Here is a 19,171-nt window from a genome sequence, read left to right on the forward strand (position 1 = left end):
GTAGCAGGAATGATTAGGCTACGACAAAAATGCAGGCATTATTGTATTTCAAGATTCAAAGAAAGTAAGCAGCTGATGTGTCAGAGTAAATCAGAGGTTAGCGATTACTTGCAGATGCAGGAATTCATATGGACCCCCTGAATAGTATACCAAAAGCATACTGGACGGTTTATTCAAACAGAACAGATATATAAACACCGAACAAACTCATTGCATTTCATAATGGCAGCTGATTTCATGCAAGTATTGCTCATCAGCAGCTCTACCATTTTCCAATTATAGTCGAGATCTTTGCCACTACTTCAAAAATGTATTTCACAAATATTTTTCCAGTATTGATGACTTTTTGAATCATTTTAGGATCTCTTCTTGGGTAAGTTTATCTTGGCTGAGCTGTTAAGGTAACTGCAGGAGTGGTTGAGAGTAAGAACATAGCCGCACTGCGCAGTCAGACAAAAATCCACTGTCTGAATACTCTACCAAGTGGCTCCTCTGCCAAGGAGCTTGCCAGCCCTCTGCCTGCCACATACACTCCAGCAGTAGAAGGAGGAGGATAAACACAGGGAAAGTGCACATATTAACTATGAAAAGCAGCACCTAGCAATCAGACAACAGCATGTAGTCTCAAAGTCCAAATTCTCCTTCCACTTAGGTCCCTAACATTTTGCCCCACCTGAAGATGAGAAACTGGCATAAGCAGCATGTAAAAATATTTTTACTTATTATAAACACTTAAAGAAGGATTCCCCATTATTAAAACAAGAGAAATTTTATTTTTTGGTTTGTTAGAAGGAAGAGACAGGCTGCTGACTACTTCAGATAAGAACAGTAGTTAAAAGAAATTTTCCTTTAGTGGCAGAGCTAGCTGCAGTAAATCTTTGATACAGATCCGAAGTGTTAAATGATAGCCTACCCTGCAAAGGTATGCTCTTGCATAGACTGCAACCAGTGGATCTCCAATTCCTCTAATCATAGATGTTAACCGTGGGAGACATTCCGAAATCCCCCTGTTAAGATTTTTCAGAAATGAAAATGAGATTTAACAATCAATAACAAAATTATATCCCCTACAGATAACTTCAGTAGCTGCCTTGAAGATTGACAATTGAGTGTGAGTTACAGAAACACCTATAAGAATCATATTAGCACAAAATTTTATTTCAGAAATAAAATTTTATGTGTATAGTAACACATATCCTATATGCAAATTGCAGTATTTGCCATTAGGAGTAGTGCAGATAGCCAGGGTGGATCCTTGGCCTATAAAAGACAAGCACAACTGAAAAACTCCTCCTCTAGTTTGGAGGAACAGCAGAGCTACAGAAGGGCTGTAATCTGATGTGAAGAAAGCGGCTGCTTAAAGCGGAACTAGCAGAACTCCTCGTATGTCTCATTTTCCCACAGGTCCTTTTTGACAGAGCTGTACTAGTGCCTGGAGATGAGGCCCATCAATTCCGGTAGAAAAACTGCTTTTTAGGGATAATGAAGTTATCACTATAGTAGTAATTTGGCTTACAACGCATTTCAAAATACAACTGAAAAAGGAGGATTACATGTGAAGGAACATTTTCAGCTCAGCAACTGACACTGTTTGGCAACATATGAAGCTTATATCAAGATTTTCAATAGATAATGGTTCATTGCTCCTAAATTGTTTCTCCAGCTCTGTCTCTAGCAATATGACACATCAACATTTTCCTTTCAGTTTTCTATCCCGTCTTTTTGCCACACTCCTCATCTCAACAATCTTGCTTCCGCCTCCGCCATCTGAAGCCACTGTTTTTTAATTTGCAAACTCCTGATGTCACAACTATACATATATTCCAAAACTCCAAGCACTATTGCATTTCAAACTGTATCACAGTTCACCTTGAATTTTTCCATGGCATTCTCTCTAAAAACTCCAAAACCTCTCAGTACTGCTTCTTTTCAGATCTATTGAGACCCTATCCACCATTAATCACAGAACTTGCATGCTTAACTCCTTAAATTAGTTTATAAGCCTGCCCATTCACTTCCTTCCCATACTTAACATTCACTCTTACGTTTTGGATAGGAACTTATTGCACTTCAGTATTGCTGCTTCCACGTAACTAAAATGAAGCCAAGTTAAGGAACAAAACTAAGATGCATGCCATTTAAAAACACAAAAACAAACTTACATACCGAATACATATTGAATAAACTATTTCAAGGCCTTCTGTAATTAATCTCACTACACTTTGTTGATTTTTATGATTTATCTACAAGATTTTTATTGTTTCAAAAGTTTTTACACATAGCTCTACTTTATCACTGCCATGCTGCTCATAGCCAATAATTCAGCATTCAGTTTACTATGAAACATGACTCAAAATTAAATTCAAAACATACAGCCTGAAACAAACAAAACAAAGTCAGTATAAACATCAGATCCTGTGGGTTTTATTGAAACAAACATGTTCATTTTTGGAAAAGTCTATGAAAAACCTGCAGACACGCTCCAAGAGTCTCATTTGACAAGGATACAATCTGGGAATGAGTTCTCTGATTGAAGCAATCTTGAAAAACCAGTTTAAGCAAGTTTCTTTAGCTGTGTCATTAACACTCTCTGGAGAAAAATTATCTGGGGAAAAAAACAACAACCCAGAAATAGTTACATTCTTTCTGCAAACAAGTTACTTTTCATTCTAGGTTTAAAACTGTATTCTCTTTCCTTTCAACAAGAAATTAGGCACACCATAATAAACTAGGCAATATGTTTGCTTCTCAGCTCTCTTGTGCAGCAGTAAGAGCTGAGTACACAGACAGCAAGAAGAGGTAACTTGAGCTTCCATCTTGCATTAAGTAGCATTTCAGAAGCTGAAGTCAAGCACTCAAAGCTAATCTCAGATCTGCTACTTAGAAATCTAACCTCTGCCTCCCCCCTAAAAGCAGAAATTATAAAAAAAAAATAGGGGATCTATAACAAATACATGTATATAAATCTATAACAAATGCACACACATAAACGAGATTTAAACACTCAAATTCTTTAAAAGGCTAATATAATTTTTAAAGAATATTATTTAAAACTATATTGCAAGAAGTAGGAAATGTTAAACACTGAGAGAACACTCGTTTTTGTACACTAAACATCTAACACTGCAGCACAGCTCTCTCCTCATGAGCTCTGGGACTATTTGTGTCAGCTGCCAGCAGGAAAAAGCTGCCACCCCAAGGTGGAACAGATGGGTTATGGGGACAGTGCTCTGGTCAGGTGGGCATGCAGTTCTATGGCTAACTGCCTCCTCTTTCTCTAGATAGCCTGGAACAGAAGGCAAAAATAGGCTTCTTGGGATCAACCCAGGTCTGAGGCAAGATGGTTGGGAAGGATGGGTCCCTCTTCTCTCAGTGAAAAAGCTATACAAGCAGCTTCTGCTGTGAATGTCTGCTTATAAACTCCTTGTGAAACAGTTTTAAAATACCAGTGCTCTCCCATCCCTGCCCCCAGAAGGTGAGAAGCTCCTGCTCCACAAGAAAGTTTCCAACTTCCAAGACTAGAGAAGGCACATGCTCGATGCTGACTAGGAAGATGTTCTCTCTCATCTAGGACCACAGGAGCTCTCGTCCAACTTTGTTTCACTTGGTTCCCACAGGACGAGCATGGAGGATGGGCCTGAAATCCCTGGGGGTTCACACTGCTATGCACAGCAAGCACAGCACAGATTTTCCTTCTCCCTCCCACTTTTATAGCTGCTTGGGAAGTTCCCACCAGCAACGCTCTCGGCAGCCGTATAGCTGCAGCATGAGCTCAGCTCTCCAGAATGGAGGTAACTGTGCCCAGTAATCATGACATGCTACAGGAACTGTCTGCCTTCATTAATGTTTATAAGAACAGTTTTTCAGATCTGCAACAACCAAATTTATCTTAAATATTTTCTGTAAGTTTATTTCAAACTTAAGTATTTGCTGGTTTCAAGCTTCTGGCTCATATCCTATGGATTCAACTGCAACCTAATGGTACTGTTGCATTGCCAACTACAGAGTTAAGAATGTTTCATGTTTCAAGGACATGCACTTAATACACTCCAAATTGCAAGGAAATGCCTGTATTTCCATGGAATGTTTCAGTGCCTTCCTAAAGAGGTTCTTCCATGTACGTTTGTACTGTAAATGTCAAATTAGAATTTTACACTGTGTTGGAACTTCAACTGAAAAAATAAAAAGGGCTCAAGTTAGAAAGATTATGCTATCCTAGTAAACTGATCATCAACTCAATGACTGCCTGCTGCTGCTTCCAAAATTCTTCCCTAATTAAAGCAAAACTGTCAAGTTTCCAATGTAGCAACAAAAACATCTATGTACCAAAACCTGAGACTCTCAGCTTTGTTAAATTTGTACCATTAACTTTAAGCTACTAAAAGGTAGTACTTTCAGAAAAGAGCGTATGCTAAGAAAAATAGGAAAAAAACATCTTCCTTCATCTAATTTGGCTAATTCATGTTTAATTCTCCCTCTACTTATATATCATTCTTTGTGATTTCAAGTCTCAGGAAGACCCAGTTTGTGTTTAGTAACATCAAAGCCACAAGCACATTTTATTATACCTTAGGTATATTCTTCACAGTTAAAATGTAAACTTGCATAAACACTGTGAATGGTGGAAGCTATAAGTAATGGATTTTACTGTTAAAAACTAAAAATTACTAGATTCAAATCAGAACTTTTTCCATAGGAGATACAGTACCATGGGTCCTGTTTAACCTTTCTCAAGTTAGTTCAGACATGATTTTTTCCAGGAGCACAGTAGAAACAAACGCGAAGTTACCTGGCAAAGAGACACGATTATCCACGCACATTGACAGAATTCTTTCATACACTAGTTTCCCTGTTTAAAAAAAAAAAAAAAAAAAAATCATTCATAACAAACTAACGAACTCTAAACCACAAAATGTTAATACAAAGGTTCTCTCTCCAACATACATTGAAATTAGCTGGAAAAAACTTCCTAGAACACTAACATTATGCTGCCCTCTAGTGAGACTGAAATGTTAAGTCTGAATTTAGCATTTCACACACTATAAAAAAATTTATCTGGCTCCCGTAAGTGCAGAGGTAGCACACAGGTCAGATTTCTCCCCGGCCAGGAAAGGACAGCTGGTGTCCTGTCTTTGCTGAGTTTGGATATTATGTTATCTTCAGCAACTTTCAGTAAGTAGGAAAGAGCACAAAGAGGAAGCAAGACCTGAAAAAACAACTAGATCTATGTTATAGCATATCCTGCTAAACATCAAAATACCCTTCAACTCTGAATGTTGTCGTAAATCTTTTCCATAATATGGCATAAAAACAAGAGAATCACACGAAGTGGATGACAATTTCACTTAAAGGATCATTCAAAAATTATAAAAATAGATTAAAAAATTCAGTAACTACATTTTGATCACTTCATAGTCCCTATTCAGCTAAAGAAAACTTTGATTTCTATTCTTCAAATACAAATAGAATGAAATATTGAGTCAAGAGGCTGCCAAAACCAAAATACTTTCATAATAATGACAGTGTGTTTTAAATTTCAAAATGCAGAGATTGTAATTTTTCCCAAGGTTTTGTTCTAGATATTCACTAATACATAAAGCATAGACCTACAAAATTTAAATATTCTGATTTTAAAGACTTTACTTATAAGAGTTTTTGAAAATTATATCCCGTGTTTATACCACTAGTGTCCAAATGTCTATGTTGCAAAAGTTCAGTGTTAAAACTGAGAGTCACTTCAGCACTTTCAGGATAACTTCGATGTTTTCTAACACTACAAAAAATTATTTTCATCTTATTAACAATTATGTAGTAAGTCTGGCATATTAGATACTTACCAAAAGTATCAAGGATATCTGTAATTAAAACAAATTTACTTGGATAAAACTGGATTACTGTTGTGTCTGAAAGAAGCTTAGAACACTAGAAAGAAAAAACACAAAGAAACATCTTTAGAGAACAATGCAAGTTAGTGTTTTTACTCCAAACAGGCTGGAACAGATGAGTATCTACAGATGGAAGAACCAACATGAACAACTATCCATCAAAAAGCACAAGAACATCTAACATAACACATCATGGCACACTCTGTATTTTTCAGGTTATTCTTCATTCCCAGCAGAGCTAGACACAGATCTGTTTTTCCTTTATACAAGCTAATCTACAATGCAGAATTTCAGCTGACCATGCAGATCTGTGCATTTGTTCAGACATGACAAATTCTCTCCCAGAAGCATAAAAAGGCACTTCTTTTCTAAAACAACTTTTTTTTAAGGGCATTTTTCAGTTTCTCACCATCTCTTTAAACATCCATATAAAACAGAAAATTTAATATAGACTAAACTAAGAAACAATTTTGAAAGTTTAGCTAACGAGCTTTTCAACACATCTGTGTGGCCCACGTAACCAGTTCAAACATTTTGGAAACAGGCCAGCCGGTCCACAGTCAGCTCCAGGGAGGAATCTGTAATCAATCACCACCCACAGGCACCCAATGTGATCACAGCAGTTGGACTATAATTATGGTTGGTGCAAAGTCACATTTGAAAACATATTAGCCAACCTAGTTCTAGTATCGTTGAATGCAAGTTCAGGCAGGAATCATTTATATTAATTCAAAATACACAGTGACAAATGAAGATATTTTAAAGACATTTAATTAAGCTATACTTTGTTTTCCAAGATGGTGCAAAGACTGCAGACTAAACTGCAGTCAAAAACTTTGGCACAAAGAATCAACTTCCACCTGAAGAAAACAGATAAATGACTGACTGGGGAGAGAAAGCCACCTCCTCCCTACACGAGCCAAACATGGCCTTCGACCGCGAGTCTTCTCCAGTCTCTATTTAAGATTGACAAGTACAGTATTCTCTGTGATCTCTGTCCCTTCTCTCTCCTTCACCAGGAGACAATTCTTCAACCTCAATGGAATAAATAACGTTCAAGTTTTCATTACATTCCAAAAATCCAGTATTGACCCCACAAGACTGCTTTGTTTAAACAAGAAAATCGTAACATTTGAATATGCTTAAATGAGGGGCACACTTAGTCTTTTTGCTTTATTCTTCAGGGATGAACTTAAGAGTGCACCAAAAAGACAGGTGAGAGCATTCACATCTTACAACCAAAGCAGAATCTTCCCTACTGCGTGGTAAGTCAGTCACCTTCAAAGAAAGGTAATTCAGTAGCTGTTTAGGACCTACACACACCATGAACACTTACTTACCACTCTTCTTAGAGCTCACATACATAATCAACTTACTTCAGCTTACTCTAAGTAGCTTAGCTTATTCCATCTTGACAAGTAAAGTATCTTGTAAAAAGGCACTGGAGGAATTCACGTTATAAATTCAGACCCTGCCTTAATAACCAGAACTCTTCCTGCACTTCAGGCTCTGTAAAACTCTCATACAGAGAATGAAGGCTCCAACCCAAATGTCCAAATGAAAGATCTTGTGTAATTTCATCATTAGTTCTTAAATCAAGATAATTCTGGCATTCAAATTAAAATTGCTTTTTCCAGCCCAGTATACATTTCTGAAAATAACAACCAAAAAAAAGGCCAAACTTACTCCTCCTATTGCAGACTAATCAGTATGTGATACTAATAATGATAGACTATGTATATAATCACAGCCTGATGTCAAGAAAACTGCTTAGTTCTTTAAGAGGATATAAGATTCTTAAAATTACGTTATTTACTAGGAAGAGCCACAACAAGGGAAGTTCAGTCAGGTTTCTACCCTATCCTGCTTTATAAGTATAGAATTATTATTAGTTACTTATAGTCTCCTTTATGAAAGATTTTTGTATTCATGTTAATTACCCAAAAACCTATTTCGTTCTTACCCAGTCTTTTAATTAACGATGAGCATCTGCAGCACGAAGTTCAAGTGCAAAGTGAACAATACACAGACAACACTTTAAGAGAAACACGCGATTTTGATACCACTCTCCTAAAAGAAAGCACTGAATCCCATCTTAGAAACTATATTATTTCAAGTTTGTGAAACCATTTGTAAAAGACTAAAGTATTAATGCGTAGATTATCACTGCATGTCAGACACTGTATATATATGTATTAACGCACTGTAAATACAGCACATCCATGTCCCTTTTCTCCTCCTCCAGACTTTTAATATTGTATTCTCTTTCACTAAGATATTCACATTTCACAAAGCTATATATGTTTGGGGTTTTTTTAAAGAATAATAGTGCTGATTTCATAGTATTACAATAGAACATCAGTCACCCTAGGTCACATATAATTTTCTGATCTCCCTACATTTATGCTTAATTTCCTTTATTGTCTTTACCACAGTTTAGGCTGAAATTACTGCAAACAGTTTTCACAAGAGTATCCAGCATCAGGGAAAAAAAAAATCCTGACTTTATATAACCCTGCTTGATGACTATTAGCATTACATCAGTTTTACAGCTTTTAAGGATGTCATTATCTCCTCTGTCCTCTGGTGCACTCTGCCTCTGGCCTTTTTTAAAGGCCAAGCCAAACAAAACAGCATTTAATTGTCCTAGTCCCCCTTGCCCCCCTCACAGCCCGTCACCCCAAATGAGCCAGAGGAAGACTGTGGAGAAGTTTAAAAAAAACAAAACAAAACAAAACAAAAAAATCCCAAACACTTAAAAAATCTGGAGTTGTTTTCTGTACTTTGCTAGGGTCCTAAATCAGATTATTTAGTTGCCTTAGTAAGTCTGGATGGGGAAAACACTGACATTCAAAAAGCCATTCTGGTATTATTTGGGATGGGTGGCAAGGGGGTAGAGGGGAAAGAGGAGAGGACAGGAAATTATGTCCTAGAAAGAGCTGATATCACTACATGTTATTTTTTCTAATTATCCCTAACCAAGTAAAATTTCCACATCTGTCATTTGGCCGCTCTCTTTAATGAGAATTCCATCCCACATACTCTAGTCAAAATCAATATATAAGAACAAAGTTGAAAATCTAACTGTTGTCAGAAGTCATAAAACTCTGAAAGAAATGGGTTTCAGTGAAGAACAGAAGAAAATAGTAGAAAAATAATAGAAAATCTTCTTTCCCCAAGAAAGAAATCGGACAAGCCACACCACCAAACTCACCAGTTCTGTACAGAGCAAAAATGTAAAACTGACCTGGATGACTATTTTCAGAGCTTTTACTTTCTGATCAGAAGACCAAGCATCCTTCAAAGACTGGTTCAGTTCTTCAATTCGGTTCATGTAATCCTGCTGAGTCAAGTTCAACAGCTCTTTCTGTGACCCCTGGCAAGAAAACACAAGCCTACTTAATAAGAGGGAGGGAAGGAAGGAGAGTGCTGTTACTATAGAGTCAAATCACCAGGAGGGGAACCCACAAAACTTATTACAGAATTACCTAATTTTCCCTTCTTACCTTTGCAGCATCAATATTGCAGGTGTTTGGCACAGGAGTGCATCACAACTGCTTTGGTTTTCAAGAGACGTACATGCTGGTACCCAAACAAAGTTGTCCGTGAGATCAGAAATGTTGGACTATTACAGTGGCATTGTACTCGTGGTACAATTAAGACACTAACACTATACATAAACACCCTAGCACCTATGTAGAAGCAGTATCAGAGAGAAATGAAATGTTTTGCCAGCAAGGTCCTAGGAAATTTGTTGACAGCAAGAAAAATCTGGCTATGTTTCACCCTCAGTAAGAAAATAAAACTATTTTCATTTAAAGCTCAGTTCTGGAGCATTCTTGTGATCTTTCTTCCAGAAGATCTTACAGACCTTATAAAAACATTACATATCAAAAATAAACTAGTGAAACACTGGAAGCAGAAATAATTGTTTAAGCTTTAGAACCAAACTGACACAGGAACAAAGTGGCTATAAATGCATCTAGAAAAATCAGAAGGTGGTTCTGGAACAGCCTTTAGTAGAAGTATGACTGACATTAAAAACTACCTTCAGGACTAGTTTTGATGAGTTTATTAAGCTGCATCACAGAACAGATTTCATAATATGGGAGTCTAGAAACAGCCATCAGTAAAAACAATCACAGATGAAGAGATAAAATGCAAACACAATTAGTTTCACACAAGGTTACATATTTCCTTATGGTAAAGGGTACTTTATTTTTCTACTAAAAGAATCCAATCCTTTATTTGTGATATGCAACTATTAGAACTGTGCTGGCTCAGGCAACAGGCAATCTGAAGTTAGTTAAGAGGCAGAGGTTTCAAAACAACATTACCCAAAACAATTCTAGAAGTACACCACAGATTCAGGTTTTAGGAAACTAAGTTATGGAACACCTCATCTTTGCCCAGTAAAACACTGCAGTTTGAGAAATAACTTGAGTACTCAATATTTCTATCAAGCACATAAATATAACTTTAATTAAGCTCAAGTAGACGGTATGCAGCTTCTGCAACAGGGGCAAACAAAATTATCAGATGTTAAGACTATTAGGCTCCATGAAGTTTTATAGCAGCTGCAGACCGTACACAGTACCAAGGTAAATCAACATCGGTAGATCAGGTGAATTTTTTGATCACAATTTCTAGTGATACAAAAATATGATTCTGCCTGAATTCTATAACAATAAGGACTGAAATTACTAGAGAAGTCCCATGGAAAGTATATATTTGTCTAAATACTGCATAAGCACATGCAGAATCAGGACCTTCTTAAAAGGTTTCATAAAAGATTTTTATTTCACAAATTTATTTAACTTTTAAAATCGTTATGTAATTCGATCAGAAAACTTTCTCACCTCTTCCAGATCATCCAGTTCTTCTAACCTTGTCCTCACTTTTTCAGAAACTGCTGAGCCAGCAGTAGTAGCTTTTCCTGTAAAGAATTATACGTTTGAGTTTCTTTAACATTTAAACACTTGGACTTCTAAAGGGAAACAAACCTGAAGGAGCTTGACAGACTCAGACAACTAGTCAGCTTGCATGACAGAAGACAAGTGGCTTGACCCATCTGGTGGCTATTCTTGAAGACACACATTTACACCTATCTACAGTCCATTCACTTTGAACAGGGAATGAGAAGTAAGCAAAACTGAATATAAATGGATTTTCTTGCAAGTTTTGCTGGTAAGGAAAGAACCACTGCATAGAACCATTGGGCTTTTCTAACCTAAATTGTCCTACAGAGGTCTGTGTCCAACTCCCCTCCACAAAGCAGGTCCAATTCTGAAGTTTTAACAGGTTGCACAGGCTTATATCCAGTCAATTTAATGATATCTAAGGACAGAGATTTCACACCCTCTCTGGACATCCTGTTCCAGTGTTTGACCATCCTCATTCCAAAAAAAGTACTTCTTTTTTTTGCAGAAGCTGAAATGCTGCATTTTTACTCATATATAAAAATTCTGATTTACTATGCAATCAGCTATGACTACTTAGCCCGGATTTGCTTTGCTAGAAAACATGATAAAATATTTAACATTTGGTTCTTTTTTGAATGCTCAGCATACAGCTGAAATAATTTCACTTTCATCTAAAGAGAATAACTGAACAAGTTCCCAAGGGACTTGTTTGCTTTCCTTTCCAGCAAGCAGAAGAGTTGATAAACATCATCCTCAAAATATCACTGCTCACTTCAAATGGAAGAAAGTTTTCAGCTACAGTGGAAGGCAGTGAATTTCATTTGCTTCCACAACACATAATCACAAATTCATTAGCCTACAAGGCATACAAGACAAGGTGGTTGGGTGGTTTGTTTTCAATAATTATTTTAAGTAAAAATCTAGCAGAAGTCTTATTCACCAAAAAAACATAGATTCAACCATATGTCAGAATGGGGGGAGGAGAGGAAATCACATTTCAACCATTCTTGACCACAAACCTGTCACTGCAACCTACCTCAAGCAAAATCTGTTACTGTTGTATATAAAGGAAATGCTTACCTTTTTCAGATCCCATGTACAGATTCTGTGAAGAAACAGAAAAAGCAAACTTTTAGAAAACATGTACTCATTAGCATTCCAAGAACACACAGGGTAATTACACTGCTAATTAAGCCTCTAATCATTTAGAAGGAGACATAAGACCAGAAGTTACTTGTATTGTTACAAAAAGACAGTGATGGCTTCTAAGTATCAATAGACTTTTGGACTTGGCTCCAAAACAATCATTATAAGTGACAGCTTGTGGTACAGTTTTCTACAATATTAAAACTGAAATTTAGAGGACCAGTATTTACTCATGAAACAATTACAAAACAGCAATATCCAAAATCCATTAAAGGTCTAGTACAAATAAATAAAACTGGAGAAGCTGCCACTTACAATAGAGAGCTTCTCTGTTGTTGTGTATCTAGCAAGGATTTCACCACGTTTGCTTGACCATGGTTCAAAGTCACTTCCTACTGCTGAGCTGTCATCTTTATCCCGTTTCTTTCGTGTACTATCCTATGAGGGGAGTATGAGTGCAAACGTTAAATACAAATCTGGAAAAAAAAGAGAAGGCTGATAAAAGTCAACTTAATGTTTCAAGTGCTTACTGATCCAAAAAGTTACAATGTTTTTAAAAAAAAATAAATCCATATTTAAATAAATGTCAACATAAAACAGGTAAATAAAAAAGAATATTCTATTAATACAGTATATTTTCTGTTTGCATTAATCTCCAAACTGGTGAGACAAACGTATTTTATCCAGGGTTTTGTTTTTGGTTTTTTTTCTTATTTTATTTAGTTGAGATAACTGCCCTCCAGTGTTACCATGGCAGCAGTAGTTGTCACAGGATCTGCAGCTGCTGCAAATAATGACAAGGGATCGGTACCATCCAATACACTGCTCAATGGATCCATCATAGAACTAGAAGAAGAAGAGGAGGTAGAAGAAGTACTTCCTTTCCGGTTCATTTTCTTGGTCTTGGATTCAGTAACCTGAAAGAAAAACTCAAAACTATCAAACAAAAAGACTTTCTTTTTCCCCTCTTTTCTTTAATAAATCATCAAAATATGTACTACATAAATTGTGTTGTTGCAATGAAAGCAAGCACTCACCTACAAGAAACTCTTCAAAATCAGCATTAGCATTTAAATCAAAGCACATCTTTTTCCCCTCAATCTGGAGGCACTCTGCACTAGCATTTCTATTACTTTTTTCTTTTTCCTTCCAATTCTGGGTCTAAAGAACTATAGGAACAACCATTCTAAATTTCTGTCTAGTACTCCTCCTCTATTTTATTGTTTTTCTCCCTCTCCTCCAACCTCTTTCTTGCTATTTGACTTCCTCTGCCAGCCTCATCTTTACTTTTCTTGTACAATATTCAAGCCTGAAACATCAAATCCATTCTTAAGGCCTCCGTCTTACCTCCCTACTGACCTTCCTGAGTAGAAGCTGCTGTCCATTTATCATTCATTAGTGTATGACTATCATCTCTTTGAAGCTGGATTTTTTTTTTTTAAAAGCCTCTCATACATTAAAGAAATGATAAATGTTTTAAAGCATACAGTTGACTGGAAGTTAACCCAAAACCAAATCTTACATCAAGCAATTATGCAGGTTATTTGTAATGCAACAATTTGATTTTAAACTTATCCATTATTCAGCACTTAATGCAACCAAGAAAACCCACAAGTTCAAATGCTATGTTAGTCAGAAGGAGACTGCTTTCGACACATAACAGCACCAGCAAATTTCTGTAAAGGACAAACAACAGAATAAACCTTGATGCCTCTAAAATAACAGGCCACTAACACAGAGAGCAACTTCACTAGTACCACCACCAACTTCAAAGCTTTTTAATTTTAAAGGAGTGGAAGTGAGAAGAGGAACACAATCAGTTTTAATTCACACTCACTGTCCAAAAGCACAAAAAGAAACTCACTGTAATGGGTTTTAGTGGATGGTAATCGCCAAAATCCAAGGGTACAGATTCCAGTTTGCAGACTTCAGATTCTGAAGCATAGTTTCTTGATCTCGCATGCCTTAAAAAGCAAGAGTAAAGGGAAAGTATGCATGTACATAAATAATCACACACTTACGAACAGAGAAACATATCCTATATCTATATGGACACAGGTGTATTTACAAAAAGAAACGTATGTTGAAAAATAAGTCAATGTAAAGACCAAAATTTCTCTCTATTGAGATACATAAACTAAAACTGAAGAAATTTTACTTTCAGCCATTCAACTGTATTCTGCCTCTACAGTTGGATTCTCTTCCATTCCATTGGACATCAAAAGGGCAATTTAACCAAGCATTTGTATGTGTGACAGGCTGATGGAAATTATTAAACACATCTTTTAAATTGAATAGTCAGAGTGAAAGAAAAAGGTAAGTGTGACAACATAAGGGAAGAAATCAAAGTGATCATGCACAAATATAATGAGGGACTACACAGATTAACTTGTGTAGCTGCAAAACTCTTCCCTGAGAAAGCTATTTCTATCTGTTCACTGTACTCACAATAAAAGTTGCAGAAGTCACATTATAAGAAAAAAAAATATCAGTACTCATATGCTTGCATTGTGGGTAAGTCCTTGCATAAAAGCCTTGCCTCTCCTATGAAAATTAAGTACGCCATTAAGTGAAATAAATCACAAAAATATACATATTTCAGGTTTTACTTTTAATCTGATATTAAGAGAGAACTGTGAGAACTATGGCTTCCATCTCTAATTAAAAAAAAGACTTGATTCTATGAAAAGAACATAAATAAAAGCATTTGAGTAAAACAACTTTGCCACTGGGCACTAACAGTAACATACACTAACTTATCGATCACAGTTTAAGGACGCTGTTCTTTTACAAAATAGACCATTCATCCTGGGTTTAATTGCTCAAATATAAATATATATTTTAAAAGGCTTTTAAAGCATGTTTGACAATGTAGGAATGCAAAAAAAGGGGATTAAAACTTCCCTGACTAGGACCGGATGACAATTTCAAGAGAGACTTAAGAGTTACAAACGCTTGCTAATATCTCTAACACATCAATATACGAAATTAATTCCTTTTAATTGTATGGAGTAGCAGTAATGGTTAAAGGTGGAAATTAAAATACGAACTCACAAAAATACATAGGACAGCTGCTTCCTAAAACAACTGCCATCATAGCTACCACATGGTACCTTCCTTTAGCAGTAGCAATAGTTAAGTACTAAAGCAGAAGGAGATCCAAGTAAAATCTAGCAAAATATATTTGAAAAGGTTTTGTCTGCATTCTACCCTCCACAACTTCTTGATTTCTTTTTTAGTCTTTGAAACATGCAGAGCAGCTAATTGTTCTTTCCTGTTTCATCCAGGATCCCGAGAATGTTTATAGCACACACTAAGGCCTTAGCTGAATGAGTAAAACCAGTGGATACACAAAGGTTTCTTTAATCAGACTCCTAACAAAAACAAACAGCATCCCCCCCATATAATATACATCCCTCCCACAAAAACTAATCCAAACTTTCAAAGAATTCCATTCTTACTGAGAGACCTAACTCTTTAGGAAGAATTTCAGCAGGGTCACGCAATCAGCTCTTCTATACATACTATGTACCCCCAACTCCCCCAGATTTATTTAAAAAAAATATTAAGAATGAGTTTAATTTACGGTTGTGCTACTCCAAGGAGAAGCTTTGACATCTAATGAGATACAGCAGAGCAAGAGAAAGAGTCCAGTGAAATCCATGTGCTTATTCCTTTGTTTTCTTGATCTCCAGCTCCTTTTCTTTATACATGAGTAGTCTCTTTAATTTACTATTGTCCCATGATTCACGATTCTCCTTGCTCACTTGCTTCATGGATTAATTAGCATTTGGGTGAAAAATCTTTCAAACTCTTTCTGGCTGCCTAATTATAACATTTCTATTACTCTGTTACAGTTCTGTCAGTATTTCCATACCTCTCCTTTACAGATATTTCCAAACCAGCAGTAAAGAAAGATGTCACTGACAGCTCACACTTGGCATACCACTCCCAGGCCAAAATCAATTGTACTCTAATTATAATGTAAGGCATCACTGGGCAAGTATACATGTCTAATACACACGTGGGAATGAAGCAGAGCTGTTCACCCTGCAAATACGTCTTTAAAAAGCACATTTACAATGTGGCTATTCAAGTGATAAAACAGCTTGTAACACAGCTAATACAGGAGACAAGTTCAAGCTTGCTCTGACATTATGTTCCACTTACTCTCCAGGGAAAGGAGATTAAGCATTCCTTTCTCAGCCACAGCAGTGCAGCCAACTTCCAAGAGTAAATAAAAATAAGACTCAGGCCAAGCCGGGGTTTGATCCCCAGTGCTTACTGCAAGATACACCCCTGCTTGCAGGCGCTGTTTTAACAGTGGGTTTCAACCTTTTTACACACACGAGCATCGCTGCAATTGCCACTACTCTAAGCCTTCGACACTTGACAGACTGCCAACCTTTTTCTCTCCTCGTGGTAAACAATCTTTTTTCCTGGGACCGCTGTAATTCCTCCTTACCCCTAGATATCTATCTCTATATATTTACACATAGCTATTACAAATATGAATTCTAGCCCTAAGTTTTAAATTACTTTATATATTTGCCAATTCTTGTTACGACTCTAACAAATTTTTAAACCAATAATTTTCTTAATTTGAACACTCTGTTAATGCAAGATTCTTTTATTCAGCGCCAACAGGTGCTATTTTCTTCCTCATATGAAGAGTAATGAGTATGCAGACAATTAATCTGCAAAACTTTTTTTCAAAATTAGCATCCAACAATGCTTAAAAATAGCCAGCATTCTACTGAACCCTGTAGCATGACAGTATCTTCCACGTTACAGAAAAACATGCATTAAAACATTTTACTCTGGTTCATTATTTCTCCATGGCCGCTTCTGCATCAGTGTTACCAGACCTACTTATTAACCTGCTACCTCATTGCTGTATTACGTAAAAATCAATTTGGCAGCATCCCTACTGCTTTGCTTTGTGGCTGCAGTCCTTAGTTTTTCATTATATTTTGGTACTGCTAGAAATTCAAAAGTTGCAGCCACATTTATTCCTTTCTGTTTCCGCAAGGTCACTGACCACACAGCGATTCCACCAAAATTACTGTACTCAAAGTAAGTACCAACAGTTCCAACAATCAACTAATGTGTTAGAGACGTCTTACACCCTCAAATTTTCTTAGCTACATAAATTCAAGTTTTAAAGTATTTCATACCCCAGTGAATTTATTTTAAAAAGCATAACTCTGATGTTTTTATAAAACCTCAACTGGTTTCATTAACAATGACTTTTAAATCCACCAATTATTTCCACTTTTTATTAAACATGAAAGTTTGCTCACACATTAATAACATGAAAGAGTGAGACATGATTTTCAGCGTGACAATGTATATATGGGGAAAACTTTTTGGCATCCTAATGCTCTAATTAGCTCTAATTGCTGCATATTACTTTTCTTGATTCCACATTAGGTTTGATTTCTAGTTTGCTCAGGACTGGAACCCATCAGCCACATCAAAACCTGGAAGTTAGATATATTCGATGTGTTAAAGAACAGTAGCCTCAGGAGAGCAAGTCTTCCACAAACAGAAAATCAACTCATTTGTAAACAAGAACAAGTTTGAAGAAAAATTAACTATGAAGATATTTTCCTTTACTGTCAGAGAAAGAGTGCCTATTTTATCCTTCCTTTCCGTAACAAATACGACTGCGAGTTACTCCACGTCCTACACAGTGCAGCTTCCTCAGCTGTACACCAAGTTCTCCTGTAGAAATATTGCATGTCGCTAGAAGCGACTCTGCCTCTTCAGTTTGTGGCCCGTAAACATCGTGTCTACTTCTAAAGAGCCCTGAAAGATAACTAACAGAAGCTAAACTGTGCTAGTAAACTTAAATTCACTGTACGAAATCTTCATCTCCACTGGCGAGTTCTGAGGAAGGCGCGAGCAGCCGCTTGCTGCGATCCCACAGTGACACCGCCGGGCCGCGGCGGGAGGAACGCTCCTTTCCCTCACCGGCTCCTTTCTCTGAATAGAGGACACACATCATAAAAAATACAACGTGATCAAGGCACACCGAACGTGAGCTGCCCTACAGTAACTTTCTTGCTTAGTTAGGGGAAAACAAACCCACGCCAGTGCGCAGAGACCAGCGGCCGCCCTCTCCCGCCCGGGCTCTCACAGCAGCACCTCCGGCCCTCAGCCGCCTCCTGCACGGCTCGGCGCCGGGGCCGGCTCCCCGGAGGGCTCACCGGCACGTACGGACCCGGAGGGCCCGCTCCTGCGTGGGAAGCCCACGTAACATCGTGCGGAGCTGTACCACCGCCCTGGCACCCCACGTAGCTTAAGGTAAAAACAGCGTGTTGTAGATCTGATCTGCATCTTCAGATTTCCCGAGACAGCCGCCAAGAGAACCGCCGGACTGCGGTCCCACGCCAGCGGAGCCGCGGTACGCAGCGTCCCGGCTCCCTCCCGCCACTCGCGGAGGTTCCAGTCTCCTCAGGCCGAGCGGCCCCGAGCCCCGCAGGAAGCAGCCCCGGCGGCGGCGAGCGCTTTCGCTTCCTGAGGGCGAGGCTTCCCCAGCCCCCCAGACCTCGCTCGGCAGAGCAGCTTCCCCCGCTGGCACGCTCGGGCGTTCTCCGAGCCGCCCCCGCCTCAGCCCCCCCGTCTGTGAGGGGCGCCGAGGATGACGGCTGCTCTCACACAGCCGCGGGAGCCCGCAGCCCCCTCAAAGCCCGCTACCCCACCCTGCCCTCCCCCACCGCCGTCTCGGGGCCGGGAGGAGCGCAGCCCCCTCCTCGGGAGGGGGGCAGGCAGCGCCCGGCACCCTCGCCCGCGCCTCCCACAGCCTCACCATGGGAAGGCAGCCATCTTGCCGCCCCGTCACATGACGCCGCGCCCGGGCAGCGCCTTCCGCCGCCATTTCCCGCCCCGCCCCGCGGCGGGAAGCGCCTCGCCTCAGAGCTGGCGGTTAGCGGCGGCGTTGGGGCGGCTCGGTGACCGGCTGGCTGCTCCCGCTGCAGCCGGGCGGCCGCGGAAGCTCTTCTGCAGGCCTTTTTTTGGAGTCTTGTGTAAAATACTACACGGGGGTAACGCCACAGCCAGAACTTTTCATGGACAGGTCAGAACACCCTTATGGACCAGTACGAATGGCAGTGAGTTGTGAGGTGGAAGGCCTCGCACCACAGGGTTTGCCTTTTCCTTATTTTACATCGAGTGATTTTTCAACCCGGAAAAAGAAAAGAAAGGCAGTTCTTT

The 19,171-nt window shown here is 38.5% G+C and overlaps 1 protein-coding gene across 5 annotated transcripts in view; it reads right to left on the reverse strand.

Moving 5' to 3' along the window:
* Positions 1-18,784, reverse strand: part of VPS35L (VPS35 endosomal protein sorting factor like) — a 57,674-nt gene extending 38,890 nt beyond the window's left edge. For 4 of the 5 annotated variants that reach the window (XM_050905698.1, XM_050905697.1, XM_050905696.1 and 1 more), the window contains exons 1-12: positions 18,768-18,784; positions 13,818-13,917; positions 12,703-12,870; positions 12,269-12,391; positions 11,888-11,912; positions 10,745-10,821; positions 9,133-9,261; positions 5,838-5,922; positions 4,790-4,849; positions 2,509-2,605; positions 2,046-2,093; positions 914-1,007 (exon numbers count right to left, since the gene is read on the reverse strand). In XM_050905698.1, coding sequence (XP_050761655.1) covers positions 914-1,007; positions 2,046-2,093; positions 2,509-2,605; positions 4,790-4,849; positions 5,838-5,922; positions 9,133-9,261; positions 10,745-10,821; positions 11,888-11,912; positions 12,269-12,391; positions 12,703-12,870; positions 13,818-13,917; positions 18,768-18,784 — 1,023 coding nt within the window. Of the gene's footprint in view, positions 1-913; positions 1,008-2,045; positions 2,094-2,508; positions 2,606-4,789; positions 4,850-5,837; positions 5,923-9,132; positions 9,262-10,744; positions 10,822-11,887; positions 11,913-12,268; positions 12,392-12,702; positions 12,871-13,817; positions 13,918-15,539; positions 15,593-18,767 lie in introns of those variants that run through there. The other variant, XM_050905693.1, reaches the window with a different exon arrangement.
* Between the last annotated feature and the right edge of the window lie 387 nt (positions 18,785-19,171).

This window comes from Gymnogyps californianus, chromosome 15 (genome assembly GCF_018139145.2).
Source record: "Gymnogyps californianus isolate 813 chromosome 15, ASM1813914v2, whole genome shotgun sequence".
Lineage (NCBI taxonomy): Eukaryota > Metazoa > Chordata > Aves > Accipitriformes > Cathartidae > Gymnogyps > Gymnogyps californianus.